This window comes from Megalobrama amblycephala, linkage group LG13, assembly GCF_018812025.1.
Source record: "Megalobrama amblycephala isolate DHTTF-2021 linkage group LG13, ASM1881202v1, whole genome shotgun sequence".
NCBI classification, from domain to species: Eukaryota; Metazoa; Chordata; class Actinopteri; order Cypriniformes; family Xenocyprididae; genus Megalobrama; species Megalobrama amblycephala.
In genome coordinates, this window is record NC_063056.1 from 27,880,948 (window position 1) to 27,904,935 (window position 23,988).

General features: G+C 37.6%; 1 protein-coding gene across 18 annotated transcripts in view; it reads right to left on the reverse strand.

The window, feature by feature from the left end:
• The window catches only part of ptk2ab (protein tyrosine kinase 2ab), a 78,464-nt gene that overhangs the window by 43,616 nt on the left and 10,860 nt on the right, over positions 1 to 23,988 (reverse strand). For 7 of the 18 annotated variants that reach the window (XM_048154289.1, XM_048154288.1, XM_048154284.1 and 4 more), the window contains exons 1-6: positions 20,631 to 21,124; positions 11,326 to 11,552; positions 7,784 to 7,950; positions 2,901 to 2,988; positions 1,033 to 1,112; positions 493 to 555 (exon numbers count right to left, since the gene is read on the reverse strand). In XM_048154289.1, the coding sequence (XP_048010246.1) occupies positions 493 to 555; positions 1,033 to 1,112; positions 2,901 to 2,988; positions 7,784 to 7,950; positions 11,326 to 11,552; positions 20,631 to 20,712 (707 nt within the window). In that variant the 5' untranslated portion in view covers positions 20,713 to 21,124. Of the gene's footprint in view, positions 1 to 361; positions 380 to 492; positions 556 to 1,032; positions 1,113 to 2,900; positions 2,989 to 7,783; positions 7,951 to 11,325; positions 11,553 to 14,180; positions 14,708 to 14,764; positions 15,252 to 20,630; positions 21,125 to 23,294; positions 23,322 to 23,988 lie in introns of those variants that run through there. The other 11 variants (XR_007179259.1, XR_007179260.1, XR_007179258.1 and 8 more) reach the window with 5 other exon arrangements.

A 23,988-nucleotide genomic window follows, 5' to 3' on the forward strand; every position in this document is an offset into this window, starting at 1 on the left:
AGTAATATGAGAATGAGATCTGATCAGAATTTAATTTCTTACAATATTTAGGTACATTGCAAAAAGTGAAAAGTTTCTGTCGTGACAGCGACAAGCGGTACTACATTTTGCTAGCAATTTTTGGTTTCATACCAAGTTTCCCTATGGAAGCCCATTTTTGGTAATTGCAACTCTCTCACAAATGAATTTTTCTTCTAACTGCTCCTGTATATCTCATAATTGCAATTTTATTTCTTCCAATTTCTCTTAATTGTGACTTTACATCTCACAAATATCGACTTTATTTTTCACAAAAAGGTGTAAAGCTTATTTTTAACTTTCTCACAACTACCTTTTTCATTCTGAGGCAGAAATCACTTACATCAAATCTAACTGGACCAAAATTCCTCATGTTCAATCGAAAGGATTCTATATGAAGAAGCATCATGTAATTAAATATGGGCACAGTGTTAGAACTGGATACTAATGATCCAAACAGACAGCATTACTTACTCTAATAATTCATAATTTGATTTCTTATCCAGGGCATTACCAGGCATGTCCCTGAAAAACCTCCTGGAACAGAGAAGAGAAAAGGGGTTTGTCTGAATTCAATCTTTAGTTGATAAAAGTCTTACTTTTACACATTTACACTACCATTCAAAAGTTTGGAGTCTGTTATGCTCACCAAGGCTGTATTAATTTGATAATACAATGTAAATGTAGATTTATTTAATATTTATAAATTTAAAAAAATACAGTAAAAACAGTAATAATGTAAAATATTACTACAATTTAAAATAACACTTTTCTATTTTAATATATTTTAACAATTATTCTTGTGATGGCAAAGCTGAATTTTCATTCTTTAGTGTCACGTGATTCTTCAGAAATCATTCTAATATGCAGATTTGTTGCTCAAGAAACATTTCTTATTATTATCAACATTGAAAACAGTTGTGCTACTTACTATTTTTGTGAAAACTGCAGTATATTTTTTTAGGATTCTTTGATGACCTTAAACTTTTGAATGGTAGTGTGTATCACACATACCTGATTTCAAGGCAGCCTAGTTTAAGTGCTATGTCTTGATCAACTTGATCGGCAATCTCCATCATATAATCATTTTTCACCTGGGCATACAGAGAAATATTAGGCTAGGCAAGGCAAGAAGAAAGACACAAGGCCATAGTGACTGTAGAGGGTGGATGATGACAAAATTTGGAACTCTGGAACAGACCGAAACTGCATGTCAAATCAATTAAAAATAAATAAAAGGACATTGATGCGTTTCCATTTACAACAAACAATAATGCAGAGTTAATTTGCTATTCATGAAAAAAATAATGAAGATTGATAACTCTGATGTAGCAGTACTTTCCTCTCAATCCATTAAAATTAAGTTAAGTTTTCCTGTGTTATTTGTAATTTGTCTAAATTACTTTTGTATAGATCGCCACACAAGGACCGGGTGGAATTTGTTTGTGCAACTTTCATGTGATGACACCATAGAACAGAGACATGAACTTATTACAAGGACAGTCAGTTGTAGTTTAAGTGTTTTACAATGATGATTGTAGGCTCATGGTTTGATCTTTGTAACCTGACAGGGATCAAACCAGTTATGGACCCTGAGCCTTGAACACTAAACCACCACTCAATGTCTATGTGGGTGAATCTAACGAAAAAATATATTTCATCCCAAATAATAAAAAAAAAAAAAAAAAAAACATTTAAATAAAAAATAATACACAAAATGTAAAAAAATTAAAGGTGCCCTAGAATCAAAAATTGAATTTACCTTGGCATAGTTGAATAACAAGAGTTCAGTACATGGAAATGGCATACAGTGAGTCTCAAACTCCGTTGTTTCCTCCTTCTTATGCAAATCTCATTTGTTTAAAAGACCTCCGAAGAACAGGCGAATCTCAACATAACACCGACTGTTACGTAACAGTCGGGATCATTAATATGTACGCCCCCAATATTTGCATATGCCAGCCCATGTTCAAGGCATTACACAAGGGCAGCCAGTATTAACGTCTGGAGCTGCACAGCTGAATCATCAGACTAGGTAAGCAAGCAAGGACAATAGCGAAAAATGGCAGATAGAGCAATAATAACTGACATGATCCATGATAACATGATATTTTTAGTGATATTTGTAATTTGTCTTTTTAAATGTTTCATTAGCATGTTGCTAATGTACTGTTAAATGTGGTTAAAGTTACCATCGTTTCTTACTGTATTCACGGAGACAAGAGAGCTGTCGCTATTTTCATTTTTAAACTTTATAATTCATAAACACATCTTCATTCTTTATAAATCTCTCCAACAGTATAGCATTAGCCCGTTAGCCACGGAGCTCTATCAAACTCATTCAGAATCAAATGTAAACATCCAAATAAATACTATACTCACATGATCCAAAGCATGCATGCAGCATGCATGACGAAAATTTTGTAAAGATCCATTTGAGGGTTATATTAGCTGTGTGAACTTTGTAAATGCACTGAATTATAGTCGAGAGCTCGGGGGGGGGGGGGGGGCAGGGAGCGTGAGATTTAAAGGGGCCGCAGCCTGAATCGGTGCATAGTTAATGATGCCCCAAAATAGGCAGTTAAAAAAATCTATGGGGTATTTTGAGCTGAAACTTCACAGACACATTCAGGGGACACCTTAGACTTTACATCTTGTGAAAGAACGTTCTAGGGCACCTTTAAATTTTGCATGAAGAAAAAGAAAGCTATTGCAGGACCGTTACTTATTCTTATTTTTTTGCATTGTGACTATTTTCATGACAATTATGATTCTCATTTTTGCGAAAACATAAATAAAACATTTCTACCATTTTTAATAATGTAACATTAGCAAAGGGTTTGGCAGTAGTATACAAGCTGCAAAATTAAACTATCCATCACCTGATGATAAAAGTAGTTAAGAGTTGGCTGGTCCTCAGTAAACTGGTTTAAAAATCCTTTAGGCAAGTATCGAATCCGTAGCTCATATCTGGAGAGAGAAAAGAGAGAATGAAAAAAATGATCTAATAATAACAAAACGCACATTCTGTCAGCTCTACCTGAAGTCGCCTGCATCGTCTCAGCATAATGCTCAAAATAATCACAGGTGATCATCAATGATTGGCGGCTGTCACACAGCTTGACCAATCACAACAGATGCTTTAGAAAATGAAGCCCTCAGGTTGAACATCTTTACCGTGTGTCTTGAATTTTTAACAACGATGATGGTTCTGATTATGGAGCTGTTTACTCATCTTCCCCCTCATATGTGACTGATTAGAGATGCCGGTGAGATCTTCTAAAGTCTGCCAGACAACACAATTACTGTCGTATCAGTGGCTGCTTTCAGCAGCTGTCTGTCTGGGAGGTAAAATCACGCCCTGTTCTCTCACAGCTGGCTCACTGTCTGCTCTCAATTACACTAAATTAGTTCAACACATCTCTCTACCTGAGCAAGAGCCAGAATGCTGCGGCACCTGCCTCACACGTTCAAAACAATGTTCTCTAAATCAGCTGGGGATGATGTACCTGGAACCTGCTGCCATCTGCCTCAGACATGATGCACAGAACATAAAGACAAAATGAGTTTCAAATAGTTTTATAATGCATTGTGAAAATAATCTGTGCCGAAATAAGACAGTATGCACTACATGTGGGCCTGGGTTCTTTTGTGCAGGAAATTTCTGAACATTCAGATCTGGTAGAACAGCAAGAGATTCTGTCACTTTGTTTAAAAAGCCTCAATTGACTTTATTCTTGATTCCTTATACTGTAAGCTACGTAAGTCTAAAACAATTTGGTGCCTTCTAAATCTCTGGTGAAGAAACTATTCCAAGACTTGAGTTTAGTGCACATGCTTCAACATTTTGCGTAATATGTAGGAAACCAGATTGTAAGTAAATAAAAAATGAATAACGAATTATGAATATGTAATGAAAACGCCATAAATGTACACATAAAATGAAAATTTGTGAATATACATTGCATTTTATTTCTACTGTATATCATGGGAGTTTCCTCTGAGGAGGCAAGGGAGGCAGTGTCTCCTCAAAAACAGCAGGTGGCTTGCCTCCACTGAGCCCATTGACTTTGAACAGACCCCCTAAAGCGTGCGCTGGGTTTGGTGGGGGTAACTGAGATTGAATGGGGGAAAGTCACGTGAGAGGAGGCAATGCCTCCATCGCGCTATGATTGGATGTGATTATGATTGGATATGATTGGTTATGATTGGATATGATTGGTTCATGCAATAAATAACGCCTCTTCATTTCGTGCAAGTTCTCGAATCGGCCTAAATGAAGACAATGATGGCGTTAATAGGAAGACTAATTTAAAAAGGAAGTAAACAACTTAGCCACTTAGATATCACCGCTTTATGTCACATCAAAATCAAACTTGAAATGGCCTGAAAAGATAATGACTGTGGGGGTTTTTAGTGAGCAATCAGCTTGGTGAAATTAAAGGTACATCTTCGTGTCCGTGTCTGTGACCAGTGTGTACAAGCTTGATGACTGCTAAAAATAAGTTGACTATTAAAAAGAAAAGCTGAACATTAGTTCACAAAAAAAATATATAATATAATATAATATAATATAATATAATATAATATAATATATATATAATATAATATAATATAATATAATATAATATAATATAATATAATATAATATAATATAATATATACATTATTTGTATAATACTATATAAAAATATTTTGGGGTAGTTAAGTTAAAATTTCTTTCTGTTTTTGATGTACTTCCCAAGTTGCGCAAAAATAGTTAATTTGTGTAATAATAGTGTTGTTTTTGTCCCTCCACAGTAAAACACCATACAAACATTCTTCTACATGTACTAGCACAGATTCCCAGCAATAAAAAAAGTAGTGTTATTAAAATAGAAGCAGTTTGGATTTCTGGTTTAGATCAGTTTATCACACTGTACATTAGGCTGTGCTGAATAATATTTTTCCATGTGGGGAAACACGATCATAGACCATGAAAAACAAGAAGTAGCCTGCAGTCAAATCCTGCAGTTTCTTTTCCATTTCTTCAGAAACTGAAAAGGAGGAATTTAACCTGCTGATCCGCATTTGCAGAGGGTAAAATGTCTTGCTTTAAAGCAAATGCTGCATTTATTATCAGAGCTTTGTTTTTCATTATGAAGACATGCTGGAGGGCGAACAGAATCAAGCTCATCCTTTGAACTGCGGATTTCCCCGTAAATGCATAAAAAGCCCATTCATGCATAATGAACGGTTGAAGAAAGGAGATGGGTGAAACAAGCCTCGGCCTGCGTGAATGGAATATAAACAATAGAGCAATTAAGCAGGGGCTGCTTTATTTAGCTTCATTAAGATAAAACTCACTACGACTAGCCACATTCATTCTGAAGCTCCGTCCACTGGGCCAACCTCATTTTAATGCAGAATTAACAGACCCCACTGAATGAATTATACATAAGCCATTTTATCATTCCTTCATCCTCTAAAGATGAACAGCATATTCACTCCGATAATGCTTTACAACAGAGCAATGTGCAGTGTCATCCTAATAAAACAGGCATGACCCACATATAACAAAGAACATATTGGATATAAAGAACAGGAATCCTGTTATAAGCAATTATTATTATATTTTAGGGTTGTAACGATGTATCCGGAATCGGTTGAAAATCGCTGAAAATATGTGACTCATTATATTTCCCATTTAAATCTCATTTTGTTAAAAAAAAATGTGAGAAAATCGTATCGTGAAACCAATATCGTGAATCGTATCGAATCGTGAGTGAATCATTACATCCCTATTATATACAGTGGGTACGGAAAGTATTCAGACCCCCTTAAATTTTTCACTCTTTGTTATATTGCAGCCATTTGCTAAAATCATGTAAGTTCATTTTTTTCCTCATTAATGTACACACAGCACCCCATATTGACAGAAAAACACAGAATTCTTGACATTTTTGCAGATTTATTAAAAAAGAAAAACTGAAATATCACATGGTCCTAAGTATTCAGACCCTTTGCTCAGTATTTAGTAGAAGCACCCTTTTGATCTAATACAGCCATGAGTCTTTTTGGGAAAGATGCAACAAGTTTTTCACACCTGGATTTGGGGATCCTCTGCCATTCCTCCTTGCAGATTCTCTCCAGTTCTGTCAGGTTGGATGGTAAACGTTGGTGGACAGCCATTTTTAGGCCTCTCCAGAGATGCTCAATTGGGTTTAAGTCAGGGCTCTGGCTGGGCCATTCAAGAACAGTCACGGAGTTGTTGTGAAGCCACTCCTTCGTTATTTTAGCTGTGTGCTTAGGGTCATTGTCTTGTTGGAATGTAAACCTTCGGCCCAGTCTGAGGTCCTGAGCACTCTGGAGAAGGTTTTCGTCCAGGATATCCCTGTACTTGGCCGCATTCATCTTTCCCTCGATTGCAACCAGTCGTCCTGTCCCTACAGCTGAAAAACACCCCAACAGCATGATGCTGCCGCCACCATGCTTCACTGTTGGGACTGTATTGGACAGGTGATGAGCAGTGCCTGGTTTTCTCCACACATACCACTTAGAATTAAGGCCAAAAAGTTCTATCTTGGTCTCATCAGACCAGAGAATCTTATTTCTCACCATCTTGGAGTCCTTCAGGTGTTTTTTAGCGAACTCCATGCGGGCTTTCATGTGTCTTGCACTGTGGAGAGGCTTCCGTCGGGCCACTCTGCCATAAAGCCTGGACTGGTGGAGGGCTGCAGTGATGGTTGACTTTCTACAACTTTCTCCCATCTCCCGACTGCATCTCTGGAGCTCAGCCACAGTGATATTTGGGTTCTTCTTTACCTCTCTCACCAAGGCTCTTCTCCCCCGATAGCTCAGTTTGGCCGGACGGCCAGCTCTAGGAAGGGTTCTGGTTGTCCCAAATGTCTTCCATTTAAGGATTATGGAGGCCACTGCGCTCTTAGGAACCTTAAGTGCAGCTGAAATTTTTTTGTAACCTTGGCCAGATCTTTGCCTTGCCACAATTCTGTCTCTGAGCTCTTCAGGCAGTTCCTTTGACCTCATGATTCTCATTTGCTCTGACATGCACTGTAAGCTGTAAGGTCTTATATAGACAGGTGTGTGTCTTTCCTAATCAAGTCCAATCAGTATAATCAAACACACCTGGACTCAAATGAAGGTGTAGAAACATCTCAAGGATGATCAGAAGAAATGGACAGCACCTGAGTTAAATATATGAGTGTCACAGCAAAGGGTCTGACTACTTAGGACCATGTGATATTTCAGTTGTTCTTTTTTAATAAATCTGCAAAAATGTCAACAATTCTGTGTTTTTCTGTCAATATGGGGTGCTGTGTGTACATTAATGAGGGAAAAAATGAACTTAAATTATTTTAGCAAATGGCTGCAATGTAACAAAGAGTGAAAAATTTAAGGGGGTCTGAATACTTTCCGTACCCACTGTATATAGGCCAACTAATTTATGCCCCACTAGTGTCAACAAATTAAATCAAAACAACATTAACATTAAACATTAAAAAATAATCTTACTGACAAACTTTTAAACGGTAGTGACCCAAGTTTGACCTCAAACTTCAGAACACTCTTCCTGTTTGTCACTGGTTGAAAAACGTGGACCAGCCATGAACTGTAAATATATTAACCGAGTAGAACTACACGACTCAGCTGATCATATGATCTTAACATGGCAGCCACTGAGAAGGGGACACAAGTCAATGGCCATGTTTCTCCGAGTCATAATAATGCTTTTATGGTTATGATATCAGCATTAAAACTGACTCACCTCCAGTCGTCCTGAGGATGGCTGTGCTCATACCGCTCCCTCACATGAGACACGCCCATGTCGGGGTGGAGCCAATGAACTTCACCTGTTCTCAGCTGGCAAAGGCGCAGACCAAAGCAGGACACACACCTCACCTTGTGGATGTCCACGATCTTCTGTATAATGCCCTGAAAAATACACGCAAGAATTTGGTGACAACATATAGTTCAGTACAAAGTTTATAAAATATTCAAAGCAGGACACATCTCAGAGTGAATCTAAGAGAATTCTCTGAAGGAAACCGGTTCAAAGCCAGAAGAGTTTCACTTTAATCTTTGATTAATTGGTCATATTATGGGTCAGTAAGTTCTTTGGTTCTGTGGGATTGTGAGAGAGGAGATAGATGAGACCAAGAAAGAACAGGATGTTCAAGTGTCTGCTGCAGCATAATATATGAATGTCTAACAGGATGGAAAAACTGTTATTTAATTTATTATGCAAACTGCAAAATGCATGAGCCATGAGGAGAGAACTGATAAGTTACATTAGTGTGTGATGAATTATATGCCATGGCCATTATCTTTTCTATTTCCTTACAGACATCATATACTACTACTATAACATGTCTAAAAAACAAATAACATTTTTAAAAAAAGGAAAAACATGAATCACACTAAAACTACCTGAATGAACTCCCACAGATTTGATCTGAGATGTCAACTTCAATCTATTTAGTTTACTGAATTAGTGTGTGTTAATGTGACGCTACTGTGGCAATGCCCCGTTTAGTGTGGGCCAGGTTTGGAAGAGGTTCAGACATGATACAACGAAAGAGCATCAGATGTAAACCTGCATAAAACTGGGAAGATGACGGATGTGTGAGGAATGAAAGCGGGACAATACGCTTTGATGTAACAACGGCTACTTGGCTTCAAGAACCAACCTCATTAAATAATTTAGAGTAGCATGCCATTGTCTGAGGGGATTTTACAAAGAGTGTTCTAGGCCACAGAGAGCTGTTTTCTGAATAATTCTTAAAAGCCTGAAGCTCAGGAAAGGAAATATCTTTAGTCTTACACAGGAATGTTTGTGGTGTCAGTATCAAAAAGACTAATGCATCAATAAGATGTATCAATCAGTATTAAAGGGTTAGTTCACTCAAAAATGAAAATTCTGTCATCATTTACTCATCCTCATTTCGTTCCAAACCCGTTAGAATTTCATTCGTCTTCAGAACACAAATGAAGATATTTTTAATGAAGTCTGAGATATTTCTGTCCCTCCGTTGGCAGTCTGTGCAACTACCACTTTTTAGCTTCAAAAAGTTCATAAAGAGATCGTAAAACTAATCCATATGAATTGAGCAGTTTAGTTCAAATCTTCTGAAGAGACTGGATCTCTTTATATGAAGAACAGATTTAATTTAGGCTTTTATTCACATATAAACATTCATCAACGCACACATCACATATGGTAAACAGAAGCTCAAGCATATTTTCTTGATGTACGAGAACCAACACTTTAGATTAGGGAACACATTCACTATTAACTAGTTGCTTTTTAGCATACATATTACTAACATATTGGCTGTTTATAAGTATTTATAAAGAACATATTAAAGGTGGGATCAGTAGATTTTGAAAAATGCTGTTGGACATTGTTGATATTTGAAATCAACCCAAACAAACCCACCCCTCTCTTCATTGCTCCACCTCCAAAACTCACACTCCAATCCTAACCACCCTGCTCCGAGTCGGTCTTGAACCCTGGCCCGATCGCTGCTGGCATGCGAGGCGAGTGCACTAACAATGATGCTTAACTTTAAAGTTTAAAGTCTAGCGGGTGTCTGTGCGCAGTGGTTTAACTGCAAAATTCTCACTATCTGGCCACTGTTACACACGCAATGTGAGTGGATTTCTGTTTATCACAGCTGACACGCAACAAAATTCTTCACGAAAAATAAAGCGCAGTTGATGAACGAACGACAAGGATGCACAAAAAATGAACATTTTTTTTTCGCGTTTGAAGTGGTTTCAAAGCAGCCTCCGCGTCAGTTTTCAGGCCTTCCCACTTAGCTCTCTCCAGTGCTGGAAAGCTTTTCTAATATAAATGCTGGTCCTAAAGCGCTTGCCCAGTCATAATCCTTCATTCTAGTGATATTATTTTGAGCTTTTGTATTGTGTCCCATCTCTCAGTTTTTTCTTATTATTATTTTCAAATCTCCTCTCTCCTCGACCGTCATACGTCCCCTAATGCTGATTGGTTAGACTTTTGTTGTTGGTGTCCGCCTAGTCTCAGCCTCAGACATCGCGCCCACGGACCTTTGGCTGAACGTCTGATGCATATGGCACACTTATCTGGAAACACTTCAGGAGTATTGAAGTCATCATCTGGTTGGTTGAATTTTACAGGATGTCCGGGAGACGTGTTTTTTTGCGTTCTTTAACGGTCCGCATGGAAACAAATGCCGTGATGCCAATCCCCCTCGTAGAAGAAGAATGCCATCATGTTAACAACTGTGACAATGAGCACTTACCAGGATCAACTAAATGCTGGATTTTCAAAAGTATGTGAGTATGGCTTCATTGTTGCAGTAAACTTGCACAACGTTCTTGAATTAATAATTTATTAGATACACACCGGTCTGTTATTGTTGGTACATCGACTTTCATTTTCACGCCCCTAAACCTGACGCAGAACAATGCGAACTGTGACTGGTTGCATTACATGTCAGTCAAATGTCCTCTTGGGCGGTCCTTGGCCAATGAAAGCTGCGATAGAGTCCAGACCTTCTGCCATCAGTCTGAAGGTCTGGCTACGCGAGACTAGTGTCGGCCAGACTAACTTCCAAACAGTGTTTTTGACATTCTACTGAGTCTACCTTTAATGCATTATTCTGCATGACCATATTCTAGATCCTTTAACCCTATTTATTGAGGGAAAACACCTAATTAATCTAAAGTGTTACCAATGAGGTTTGTTCTTATGTCAAGCAAGTACAGTTGAGCTTTTGTCTATGTTCAATGATCAATGTTTATATGTGAATAAAGGCCTACATTCAATCTGTTCATCATATAAAGCGATCATGTCTCTTCAGAAAATTGAAACCGTTCAATTCATATGGATTAGTTTTACGATCTCTTTATGAACTTTTAGAAGCGTCAAAGTGCTAGTTGCCGTCAACTGAGGGACAGAAATTCAGATTTCATTAAAATATCTTCATTTGTGTTCCGAAGATGAATGAAAGTTTTGAGGCAGAATTTTCATTTTTGGGTTTTCATTTTTTAATAAAGAGTAATGTTCTACTGAGTTCAAAACCAACAATTAAACATCGCAAATATACAATTTAGAACTTAACGTTACTGAAAATAGTCCTCTAAACAATAGATTATTTTTATGTTATGGATGACAACCAATATGATGGCTGAAATTAATCTCTCTATATATATATACAGTATAATGCTCATCTCTCGTTAGCAATCGCTCTAGCGGCCTCATTAGGCTCCCATAGCACTCGGCTTTAAGAGCATTAAGAGGTTGACCCAGTTGATCTGCAGACTCACCCTGACATCGGTTGAGTCCCCATGTCGGATGTTGCTGCACCAGGTGCAGGGTTCACTACTGCTCTCGAAGTAGTGGAAGACTCTGAGCACCCGCTCCAGAGCCCCTGCCGTCCGCTCCATCCCTGCGCTGAAGCGAGGCTTGACCCCCTGGTTCAGGGCATGGGTCAGGTTGGGGTCCAGGTAAGCCGCTGCCATGGCTTTGGTGGGTGCTAACTGTCTGTCATATTCTGCAAAGAACACAGTTATAACTATAGTAAATACTACATTTTCAGATGCAAAAGTGAGACCTTAAAGAATTACTTTTTTTAAAGAATGAATCTATCTATCTATCTATCTATCTATCTATAGACAAATCCGGCGAAACACGGAAGTAAAGCAGCGCCGCCATTACTGCGTGCCTTGCTGCTAAGGAAGTAGCAGAAGTAGCGTGTTGGTCCCGTAGGCTGTAGCAGATGTTAGCTATATAGTTTTTTTAGTACCTATGCTGTCCAGTGATGCCGGGCAGAGCGTGTTGTGTGGTTGGTTGTTTTAACAACAGCACAAAACTACAGGCCTGGAATAAAACCGTTTGTGTAATCCACGAAGCTTTGTTGCACATTGACTGCCCATGTTTACGGCCATTCGGATTGCACAGAGTTCCTGGTCGAGCGGAGGACCAAGATGTGCGTCAAAAGTGGATGAAACACATAACCGAGATGGCTCATCGCATGCCAGATGATTAATAAAATAATCTTGAATACCTATAAGAACATGTATTTTATTGCTACAACTGGTCGTGGCGCATCCTTAAAAATATTTTGGTTTGCCGTAACAGCCAAAAAAAAAAAAAAATGGTCGGTAGGTCGTAAAAAATGTAAAAAAAAAAACTCTTTTATTGCATCACATTAAGTGTATTGTGATTGTCAAAACATTTTAGTAACTAAGCTGAATTTTATTAGGTTTAGTGACATGTTACAATGTTTACATGGTAGGCTACAATTTCTGGTAAGCTACACTTTTTTATTATTTTTATTCAATTATTATTATTTAATTATTATTGTGATTTGATATTAGCTAGGCTACACAAGGTAGGCATTAATTTTTCTCAAGAAAAAAACAACTCACCTAACTTAATGCTGTAAACATACAGAGAGCCCTATCAGCTGGCAGTATTATTTAAAAATAACAATTTAAATATAATGCATTTTTTATTATAATAACAACTTTATTTAATGCTATAAGTAAAAATATAATAAAGATGTAATACAGTACACATATCAGCCAAAACAGGTTCTGTGTGAGGGGCTGCTAGCTGACAGCGTTCGGTCATTTCTGAGAGATTTACCTCAGAGGAAGGTAAGTGTGAATACATAAATCCATTTTGAAAAACATGTTTACAAGAACATAACATTATACGTCGTTTGATGTTGTAATATTTTTTAATCTGTATTTCTAGCATGTCACATTTACAAGCACCAAAACGGTATTTATTGTTTGAATTTCGTAATAAAATTGACAGAATCTGAGAGCTGAGATTTTTTTCTATCATAAGTAACCTGCTCTGTCTAGTCTGTCGGTCTCTGTGTCCTCTTTACTTCGCGATTTTTCTGTGCTTGAGAAAATGGATGTGTGGCGTGAGAGCGTGTGAAAAGCGTCAATTGCGTGTGTCTCACATTTTATTGCATTTGTATTAGCTGTTTGAAGAGTAAAAAAAATCCGTGGGTCTTAATGCAATTACAATCGGCAAGTCGGTCGGACTAAAAGGGGAAAAAATAATTAATTGGGTCGGTCCTAAATTGACAGGGTCGGTCGGGTTATGGCAAACAAGAATATTTTTAAGGATGGCCTAATAATTATTTGAAACTTAAGCTTGTGAACATATTAGCAACACAGCTAGTAATGACAGCGTTCGGTTTTATTGTTGTCATCAATTAATACACTTCTTAATTACATTACATTACATTATTACATTATGTTGTCAATAAATTACCTTTATCGGTAAGTTTTGGCCACTGCCTGACATCATCTACGTTACCCATGTTCCCTTTCACCAGACATTTTCTTTAATGAGCAGGATGAACTTTAATTGAAATGTCATTAGAGGGCACCGGCAAGGCAAGTGTCACACCGTCACACTTCGCAGGCACGCAGTAATGGCGGCAGGCAAGATGGCGGCGCCCATAGAGTTCGCGGCGGATTTGTGTATAGTGTTATGCGAAAGTTTGGGAACCCCTTGCAGAATCTGTGAAAATGTGATCATACAAAATGCATGTTATTTTTTATTTAGTACTGTCCTGAGAAAGATATTTTACATTAAAGATGCTATAATATATATATATATATATATATATATATATATATATATATATATATATATATATATATTAAACATGTCTAAATCCTTTATAGTTACAGAACAATTGATTATTATATCATCATTGGTTATGATCAACCAAATGGAAAAAGCTTGCACGAACATCACTATAGTAAACGGCTGCACTATCAGCTTTACAATGCATTCAGTCTATTTAGTCTTTTAATAATAATCATAATCGAAACACTACATTAGTGAATATTCTTGTTTAGAATAGAAAGAAAAAAAATTAATTAATCAGAGCACAAAACATTTACATCATTGCAGAACACACAGATAATACCAAACACTGACAAGTCAATGAAAGCTCAGTCGAGTCACTTCAGAGATCTAAACACAACTATAGTGAGGCAATGAACGGCAGTGAGGCACAATGATAAAGATGACAGGCTGATGAGCAAAATTTTTAACTGTCAGAGCAAAATTTACAGCAGGATGCTGCAGACACTAACAGGAGGTTGGACTCCTGGGAGGAAATAAAGGAAAAGGTCCAGACACTTACACCTCAGATGGACAGATGTCTCCTGCAAGCATGCCAGATGAGTGGCCTTGGGGACTATGATTATGTCAGATATTCTGCCAAAAAAGCTTCAAGTACAACAATGCATGATGGCAAACTACAGCATTCCAAAGCTGCAAGGCCAATACAACAATGGCTGACTGTTTCACGTCAGCTAAATTAGCCCAAAACATTCCCACGATTTGTCTACGGCTCTATTACGACAGTTAACAGTTAAGCATAACAGTGACGATAAGTCTACATGGTCATTATCGTAAAATAAAACCCAAACGAAGCAGACGAGTGGTCAGTTAGCTTGGACATAGTTCATTATTTCACCAATCAATTTCAAATATTCCACAGAGAATACTGGAATAAACATTAACGTAATAAATACAGGAAGTTCACACAATGCTGACTCACAAACGACTTTACATCTTTAAATAACTTGAAAAATTATATGATGGCAAACAAAATTAGGGTCGCCAACACAATAAACCCCGCAAATGGGAAATTAAATCAGTGTGAAACAACTGATAAGACATATTTTATAGCAGATTTTAGTTCATTTTAAGCTCCTCTCCTACCTTTTCTGAAGAAGGGCCAGCAGGTACAAGCCAGCGCAGATCTCAATAGTTCAGGGCTCAAACGGCCCTCTAAAAACACAAACGAAAACACTAAAGTGCAAAGCACACATACACTTCGGTGGGTCCAAAGGACGTCAACAAAATGTTATATCCACGTTGTCGCTGGCTGTCAGTCTTTTGGTACACATTTCACACACAAATTCCAGCTCTCACACACATATTCAAACAGACAAAACATTTTAGTAGCTTCCTCTGTGTGACATCACATCCTGCTTATCATAATGTGTCCAGACTGGCCCATGGTTCATGTAACCGGTGATCCAGTTCCTGTCGGTTTGTCCTGAGGAGACCAGGAGAATACACAACACTTCCTGACAAGACGGTCATGAGTCAAAGACCTTCAACGGCACTAAAATCACAACACTTGAGTTAAACCCGCTAATAGACCGCATTCACTCGCACCGGCCTACATACACACACGACTGTACTCGCCCACAAGTAAACACACGTGGTTCAATGGGACCTTGATCAGGAGGAGGAGTTCACAAACATATCCAACTGATAACAAATGAGCCTAACGTTTACAATACATTCGAACTCCAGCAAATATCATCTGAACATTGTACTTCTGCTACATTTTGTGACATAATAAAATATAAAAATTCTTAATATTAAAATTATTCACACAAAGTGTTTACATACTACAAACACTCAAATCTCAAATCTATTGCTTGAGCCTGAAACATTATGAATCCTGACCCCAAATATGGTCACAAGACCTTGCACGGTAACACCTGAGAGTATTATATTTAGCTGTGCTATTTCCATAGAGGAAATAGGTCCAGCGGCATTATATTGAATGAAATAAGAAAAATGACTGAATGGTAGTTCATTCACTGTGCATATAATTATTCAGATGAATGTCCTTGACTGAACCAGAGGCAAGAGAAAGAAGCTTAAGTTTTAGTACTTGATGCCTTCAGTAGGATTTTCCAAAATCTCAGTCATCCAGTAGCCAGAATGGTTATCAGTTTTTTTCCCCCCAAATACAGTATTTCCTGCTCTTATTGGACTGCTGCCTAAACAAGACACTCATGTTACAAAACTTTAAAGTGCAACTTAAATGTGTACAATGTTTCAAATGTCATATACACTAAAAAATATCTGTAAAAAAAGAAACAAATTTACACTGTAAAATACCGTTTTCCATAAAACAGTAATATGCTGTAAAACAATGCATTCTGGGTAATATTTGTCGTTTTATTTGTCGTATTTTAATATTTATCTTATTTGGCTAAAACGACAAATAATATTACCCAGAATGCATTGGGTTTTTTAACGGTATATTAACAGAAAATGGTTTTACTGTGTACATTTGTTTTTGTTTTTTTAACAGCTAATTTTTTTTGAGTGTATGTATTATGGGATGTTAGTATGAATGGAATGAAACTTTGATCACAACATTTGTGTTTATAACAACGTATGCTCTAGCCAAAGCCAAACCAAAGCAAAATTAAACAAAAAACAAAATGAGACTAAAAACCCCAAAAGCAAAGCAAAACGAAACATACAACAAAACAAAAAACGAAACAAAAACAAAACACGCACACACACAAAAAAAAAACAGAAACAAAACAGTTGATCAAACATTCTAAAAACGACATTATTCAGATGAAACAGAACACATTGGTGTCGTACTCATTTTATCTAATAGTACACATATGTTGCCTTCACCTTATCTTTCGCCCAGCAGTCAATAGTCTTTTCAAAGAGCTCACTCTCCGCCAGAGAGACTGGACACCACACAAAAAGATCCTGTATCTGAGCTCAAGAAACGTAAACTGAGACATCTGATAGTGAGAGTGGTCTCAATATCTCTTTCTTACTTAAGGTTTCTTTCTCTGGCTCCTCCACAGCTATAGGTTCAACAGAGATGACTAGAGAGACTCTGTTCACAGGGTAATTCTGCACAGACCCATGGGTAGAGGATTCGGTCTCCTCTCACAAGATGACACCAACAGCCTGAAGCAGACATACAGATTCTCTGCAGTAAAACTACAGGCCTCAGAAAGAGCAAAAATGGGATAGTTCTGTGCCTCTGGAATGGTTTATTCCAAATCCAAGCTCAATGTCTTTACAGACAGGAGCTGGAAAAAATTAAAAAAGAGAGAGACTGACATTTCTTTGCCTTATTAGATCTTAAACCCTGGACATGAGAAAGTGTGTGACAAAAGAAAAGGTGTAGTTTTCCTCTCTCTCCTCTTGTTCTTCTTCATGTACTTTTGCCTTGTCATTGCTCTCTGTGTCCTCATTTCTTTGTTCTTGGCTAACAGAAGGTCAGTTTTCCTACTTTTTATGCATATTACACCGTATCGCTACTCATCTGTCATTCTGCTTCCACACACACTGCTAATTCTCATATTTGAATGGATATAAAATCTGTAGTTGGTGCAAAGAAAAAAGGAAACTGTCTGATTGTGGTGGAGAGAAGCAAGCCATGTAGGAAGTTTGATTTCATCCATGGCCTGGACAGTTAGCGAAGAAACAAAAGAAATGAGTTTAACACACACTGTGTTTATGATAAAATAATGAAATTACAATTTCCTTTCTGCATTTTGGGTGGCGGAGGGCTGTAAACTTCAATAGCCGTGTGAAATACGGCCCAGGCGTAAATGAGAGAAAAACATTAAAAGTCAAGCCGTCAAGCTGTGTGCCTTTGATATAATAATTTTTTGTAAAGGCATATAATCTTCAATTAACACACCAGTATTACTGAGATTTGATTAACTCAGCTATAAACACAAGTAATTTTCCAGCAATCTCAGATAAGCCTGTAGGAAAGCTAATATCGGGAATGCCTATTAGCATTTTTGAAATAAAATAAATTAAATAAAAAGTGTAAACATTTCTTTATCAGTACTATACATTAAGCACACAATGAAACTCACGGATTCCACTGACAATAAATATCAGTATATTTTGTATTCAGTACGAGCCAAGCTTCCCACATACACAATCAGTTGAGCTCAGATGGGAATTCAGCCCTCAGTAATGAAGCTACACTGCACCTACATGACTGCTCTTGCACTGATGTCAGCCGAGAGATAATCAGGCTCTCTGATTGTTCATTAAACTCAGCCTTATGAGTTGGAGCTCTTAGAGTTGATTTCTCAGTCATATATTACAGAAGAGATCGTTCAACACTTGCTGCTCCAGTGGGCTGGTTTTCAATAAAAGTAAAAAAAAAAAAAATTAATAATTTGAAAGAAATATGCTAATTTGAATATCTTTGTACACAAGATAACAGTATAAATCAGGAACTTTTGGAATGAGGAAGGATAAACATAGGCACACACGCCACCTATATGGTGGCAAATGCAAGTAAAAAAAAGGTGAATAATACATTACATGATTCAAGTCAGATTGCAAAAATGATAATCTGACCCTTGCTCAATTAAGTGACGTATGATACAAATCTAAGACTAAACCGCCTACACTGGTACTATACACATCTATTCAAAAGTTTGGGGTCAGTACAATTTTTTTTTTTGAAAGAAATTAACCCTTATATTCAGCAAGGATGAATTGAATTGATCAAAACTGACAGTAAAGACATTTATGATGTTACAAAAAATTTCTATTTCAAATGAATGTACATTCTCAAAACAAGAAGTATCAAAGTTTCTACATAATATTAAGCAGAACAACTGTTTACAACATTAATAATAATAATAATAATAATAATAATAATAATAATAATATGAAATATTTATTGAGCACCAAATCAGAATTATTTCTGAACAAACCTGGAGTAACGGCTGATGAACATTTAAATGTCACAATATTAAATTAATGTCTTTACTGTATTTTTAAATCAAATAAATGCAGCCTTGGTGAGCTTAAGAGAATATTTTTTAAAAACAACTAAAACCCTCAAACTTTCAAACATTAGTCTAATCCATATAGCAAAATAAATGGAGACATGGGGCCAGATTTACTAAACAGGGAAAATTAGCGTGAGTGTGCAATCCCATAAAAGTGCCGATGGGAGTGAAAAGTTCTGTGTGTGATCTACTGACGACGTGCAAAAGAACACAGTCCGAGCCGGATCATTTCCATTATGACCAACGCAATCTAACAAAAGCAGCACAAATTAGTGCCTGGTTCAAGACATGCTTTTTTTGGGCGGTAAATAATGGCGCAAATAACAGTAAATTAACTAGCGCAAAACGTAGTAAATCACCTTGCATGATTCATTTTAAGGGTTAGTTCACCCAAAAATGAAAATTCTGTTCTTTATTACTTACCCTTATGCCATTCCACACCCGTAAGAGCTTCGTTAATCTTCGGAACGCAAATTAAGATATTTTTGTTGAAATCCGATGGCTCAGTGAGGCCTGCATAGGGAGCAATGACATTTCCTCTCTCAAGATCCATTAATGTACTAAAAACATATTTAAATCAGTTCATGTGAGTACAGTGGTTCAATATTAATATTATAAAGCGACGAGAATATTTTTGGTGCGCCAAAAAAACAACAAAAGAACGTCTTATATAGTGATGACCGATTTCAAAACACTGCTTCAGGAAACTTCAGAGAGTTATGAATCAGTGTGTCAAATCAGTGGTTCGGAGCGCCAAAGTCACGTGATTTCAGCAGTTTGGCGGTTTGACACGCGAGCCGAATCATGATTCGACACAGAAGAATCATAACGCTCCGAAGCTTCCTGAAGCAGTGTTTTGAAATCGGCCATCACTAAATAAGTCATCATTTTGTTTTTTTGGTGCACCAAAAATATTTTTGTCGCTTTATAATATTAATATTGAACCACTGTACTCACATGAACTGATTTAAATATGTTTTTAGTACATTAATGGATCTTGAGAGAGGAAATGTCATTGCTGGCTATGCAGGCCTCACTGAGCCATCGGATTTCAACAAAAATATCTTAATTTGTGTTCCGAAGATTAACGAAGGTCTTACGGGTGTGGAACGGCATGAGGGTGAGTAATAAATGACAGAATTTTCATTTTTGGGTGAACTAACCCTTTAAATACTCTCCTCCCATAAATTTTGCATCTAAAAGGGAAACTCCAACAAATGCATATGCAATAAGGTCAGCTGCAAAAATAACTGTGTCCATGCCTTTTCAGTGCTATTTTTTCACTGCGTGTCTTTAGTAAATCCTAACCGTAGTTTTTTAATGCCAAAAGAGGGCTGGCGCAAGCCGACAGTAAATCTGGCCCATGATATGGCACAGTAATTAAAAATGTAAATTAAAAATCAGGTCCAACAGGTTGTCGAGTCAACCCAGGTATAAAGTAAGGTTGGAATGGCCAACTATCTCACGACACATTACACAAAATATAATAATTAGATCATGACTGATACTTCACCAAACATGAGTGAGATTCACATGTTGGTGAAAGAGTGAATCTGTGGTATCAATTTTGATCTCTCTTGCGTGACTCGCTTCACTTTTATCAAGTACCATAAATAAAACTACTCATACAAAAACATGAAGTACTGATGCAATATTATGAGGAAAAATAAGTGCAATAAATCAATGTAGCATTGTAGCGGCACAGCCCTACAAATATAGATGAAGTGCTAGCAGGCATCTGCCGAGATATTAAAACTAAACCCAATTCAAAAGCACTTCTATTGAGAGAAAATACCACAATAAAGGACTCTAGCAAAAATCTAGAGACTAAAACCACTGAGAGGTCATATCAGACCTCCTACACCTTTCTCCTAAATCGCCTTTAAATCAATACTCCACATCCTGTAAGACAGATCCAGCGTGAAACAGTATCATGGAGGTTTTCTGGAAGCGGTTTACAGTGCTGTATGTGGGTGACATACTTGGCAGAGGGGGAGGGTAGGAGTAGACGCAGGCTCCTCGTGTCCAGCACAGCGGGAAGGGATTGCAGCCGCTGCTCTCCATCCGCTGGCCTCCTCTCTCGTCTCTCTCCCAGGCCCAGCGGCTCTCCGACTCCCTGACACAGTCATAGGGAGCTGGGGGTGACCCCGGCCCACCACAACGCACTCTGACCAGGCCAGCAGGGATGGCCCTCAAAGGCTTGGGGTGATGCGTGGTGTGAGGTCGCAGGAAGGTGATTGGTCAGCTGACTGGTGCTCTAATCCAGAAGTGCGAAAACATCAAGTGATCCACAAGAGCATGCGGTTATGGGAACGAGGACGGCAGGTAGATGCAAACGCAAGGCGTGCTGGCCTTGTTTCCCTTAGAAATGCTTTTTAGAAATCCACTAACAAGAGCAGCGGAAAAAGATCCAGAAGTGACAGGGAAATCCCACAGCTGCCCGGAGTATTCCAGAGAATGGATGCAGCAGGCGAGGCTGGAACAAAAGCAGAAATGTCGACAAGAATAATCCTCACATGCTAAATGCTTCCTTTTAGCTGCCTTTCTAAGGTTCATCCAGATTAAGAGAGACTGCGGTGATGGTGTGTGTAACTTTCACAATCTGGCAGAGTGTGTCAGGAGAGAAAGTGTGCGTAAGAGAGAGGGATGAAAGAGAGAGAGAGAATCAGGCCAACTGAAATAAGAGGAGGGGCCTCTTTAAATATGCTAATGAGTTCTGCGAAACCATCTGCTATTGGTCGGCCAGTTTATGTTTACAAAACACAGACCACCAAGTCAAAAGAAGCAGTCGAGCAGGTTTTTCAGGGTCAGGCTTTGACCAGGATTATTCAGTTGGGCGGTCCGGATTCTGTTTACATTCTCGCCATTGTGTTGCGTATTTAAATACAAAGCATTATCGTTTCTAAGAACCCCAAATCACCTTATGAATGACGGTAGAAATGTTATACTGTATGCTTCACCAAGAGGCTGTTTGTGGTTCTTCAGGACAGCTGTGGGCTACTCGTGGAGCTTCGTGTAGAGAGGGACTGAAGGAATGTCCGTCAGCTACCTGACAAAGGCTCAAGGAAGGAAGCTTGTTTCCTGTTTTTGACAACAGCCATACTTGCAGAGATGCACATGAATAAACAATGAAGCATTGCTGCAAATGTAGCTAAAGTTTTTTTTTTTAGCAAACAAGTGAAGCTTTGCAATTTGTATAAGTCCAACATTTCTTCATGTTGAAGAACTCTCTATAAAAAGGTACTATGGCAATGTACCGAAGAAATAGTTCAGAATAGTTGTGTAATCCCAAACATACCTTTTCAGCTTACAAACAACAGCTAAGTCTTTGTTCTGTGCCATTTACACATGAAAAACTATATCAGAGATTTACCATAATTCAGTCTGCAATGACATTGCAATCTGTCTATATTGATGTTTTGCTAAAATAAGTCAGAAATAAAGTCAGACAAAGAGAGAAAAACACATCAGAAGATGAAAAGAATGAACACAGAAGTAGTGACTAACAGATAGTCATCATTAGAATTTAAAGAAGAACCTAAATAAAACTTGCATATTTTATGGTTAGAAAAATTAGTTTTGTTTAATTGAGCTATCTGAACTGGCCATATATTAGAAGTGTAATTGTCCATAAGAAAGGACTGTTAATTATAAAAAACTATTCAGAGAATGCTAAAGAGAAGATGAGAGATGACCTCTTCTTTTTTCCCCCCTGGATAAATACAACGATAACCACAACAGACAAAGGTCAAGAAACTTAGTCCAGGAAGAACTGTACTAGTTCTTCATCTATTGAGTACAGTACGAGAACTGTACCAGCGGATTTGTGCATTATTTTGTGCTTGTAGTCCTAACATACTGTTTGATTGCAAAGCATAATGCAGATAAATAATTTGCTGTTATTTAAGAGATTCACCTTGCTATGTTTGCCAGAGATATTCATTACCATTCCAAGCACTCGTTCCCTATAGGGAGGGCAAACAGGTCATTTCCTGCTATACTAACCGCATTCTCAAATATCAGTTAATAGGCCCCATTTTGTGCTTAATAATGGTCTCCATAGATGCCGTACAGACACACAGGAACCCTACTGTCTAAAAAGGCCCTCCTTCCCTCCAACAGTAATGCCCTTGGCGATGGAAAGAAACAAGGTTAAAAATATGAAGCATCAGCTGATTGGTTGGGCATCTTGAATCTGATTGGATAATGCTACAGTTACTCAGAAAACTGTGAATGAATTGAAGATGCACCAGCAAACTAGACTTGAACAAAATGAGCAAAAACACATACAAATCAAAAAGAAAGACAAAAAAAAATTCACCCACAATTAAAACTATAAACCAAATCTCAAGTGCTTACAGCATTAAAAGTCTTTTTACATAAATGAATAATACATCAAATGAAAAAAAGCTGGTTATGAGGGGGGAATTAAAATGCAGCTCCATTGTCATATGGGCAGCCCAAAGGCAGTTGACAGGCTTTGGAACAGAATGTACTGATCTACTTTACAGAAGAACACGCTCTACCCAATTCACATTCAGTAAATGGTGGATTAAGGTTAGGCTGACATTTCCCCCGATCAATTTGAAATCCATTTCAGAGAGAGAGAGAAGGTGAGAGAGAGAAAGCAAAAGAGTTTGTCTTACCTGCATAATATGATATCCTTGAAATATCTGCAAAAATAAAATAAAAAAATAACAGAATCATGTTAGAGTTTATACAGTTGCAGAAATGATCTTCATTCTACAAAAGCATTGAAACTAGTATGTTCAAGCACCAGTGTGTGTATAGAGAGCCCTCTAGCTGTCAACTGCTCTGGTGATCTACACATTCAACTATATCTATATCTATATCAAGACTATATGTTTATGTGCATTTAGTGATAAATGCATCTGAAATAACCACTGGCACAGAACAGGAAAAAATATGAAATTACAACTAAGCACAAATACTGCTACTAGACCGATACTAGAAATTCTAAAATCCAGACCCAATTCAACTCATCCTAAACTGCATCTTAAAATGATGCCAAAAAACCTGCTGCTTTTTTTTTTTTGATTTGCAGATTTCAGTCCATTTAGTTTTTTTAGTTTTGAGGTTATCTAGTGAACTGATAAAAAGTGTCAAAACTTTGGGAGATAAACACATTTTAGATTCTCTGTTTTTCTCTTCAAGGAAAACGAACCAAAAAAATCGATGACTCATCCTGTACTGCTTAGATTTTTGTCCAATCAAATGTTCTCCAGAATGAGCATGTCCCACCCCAACTGGCAAGCAGCAAATCATGGTCCATGGCTGTGATGTAATTAAAGCCTATTAACTAAATAATGAGAACCTTTT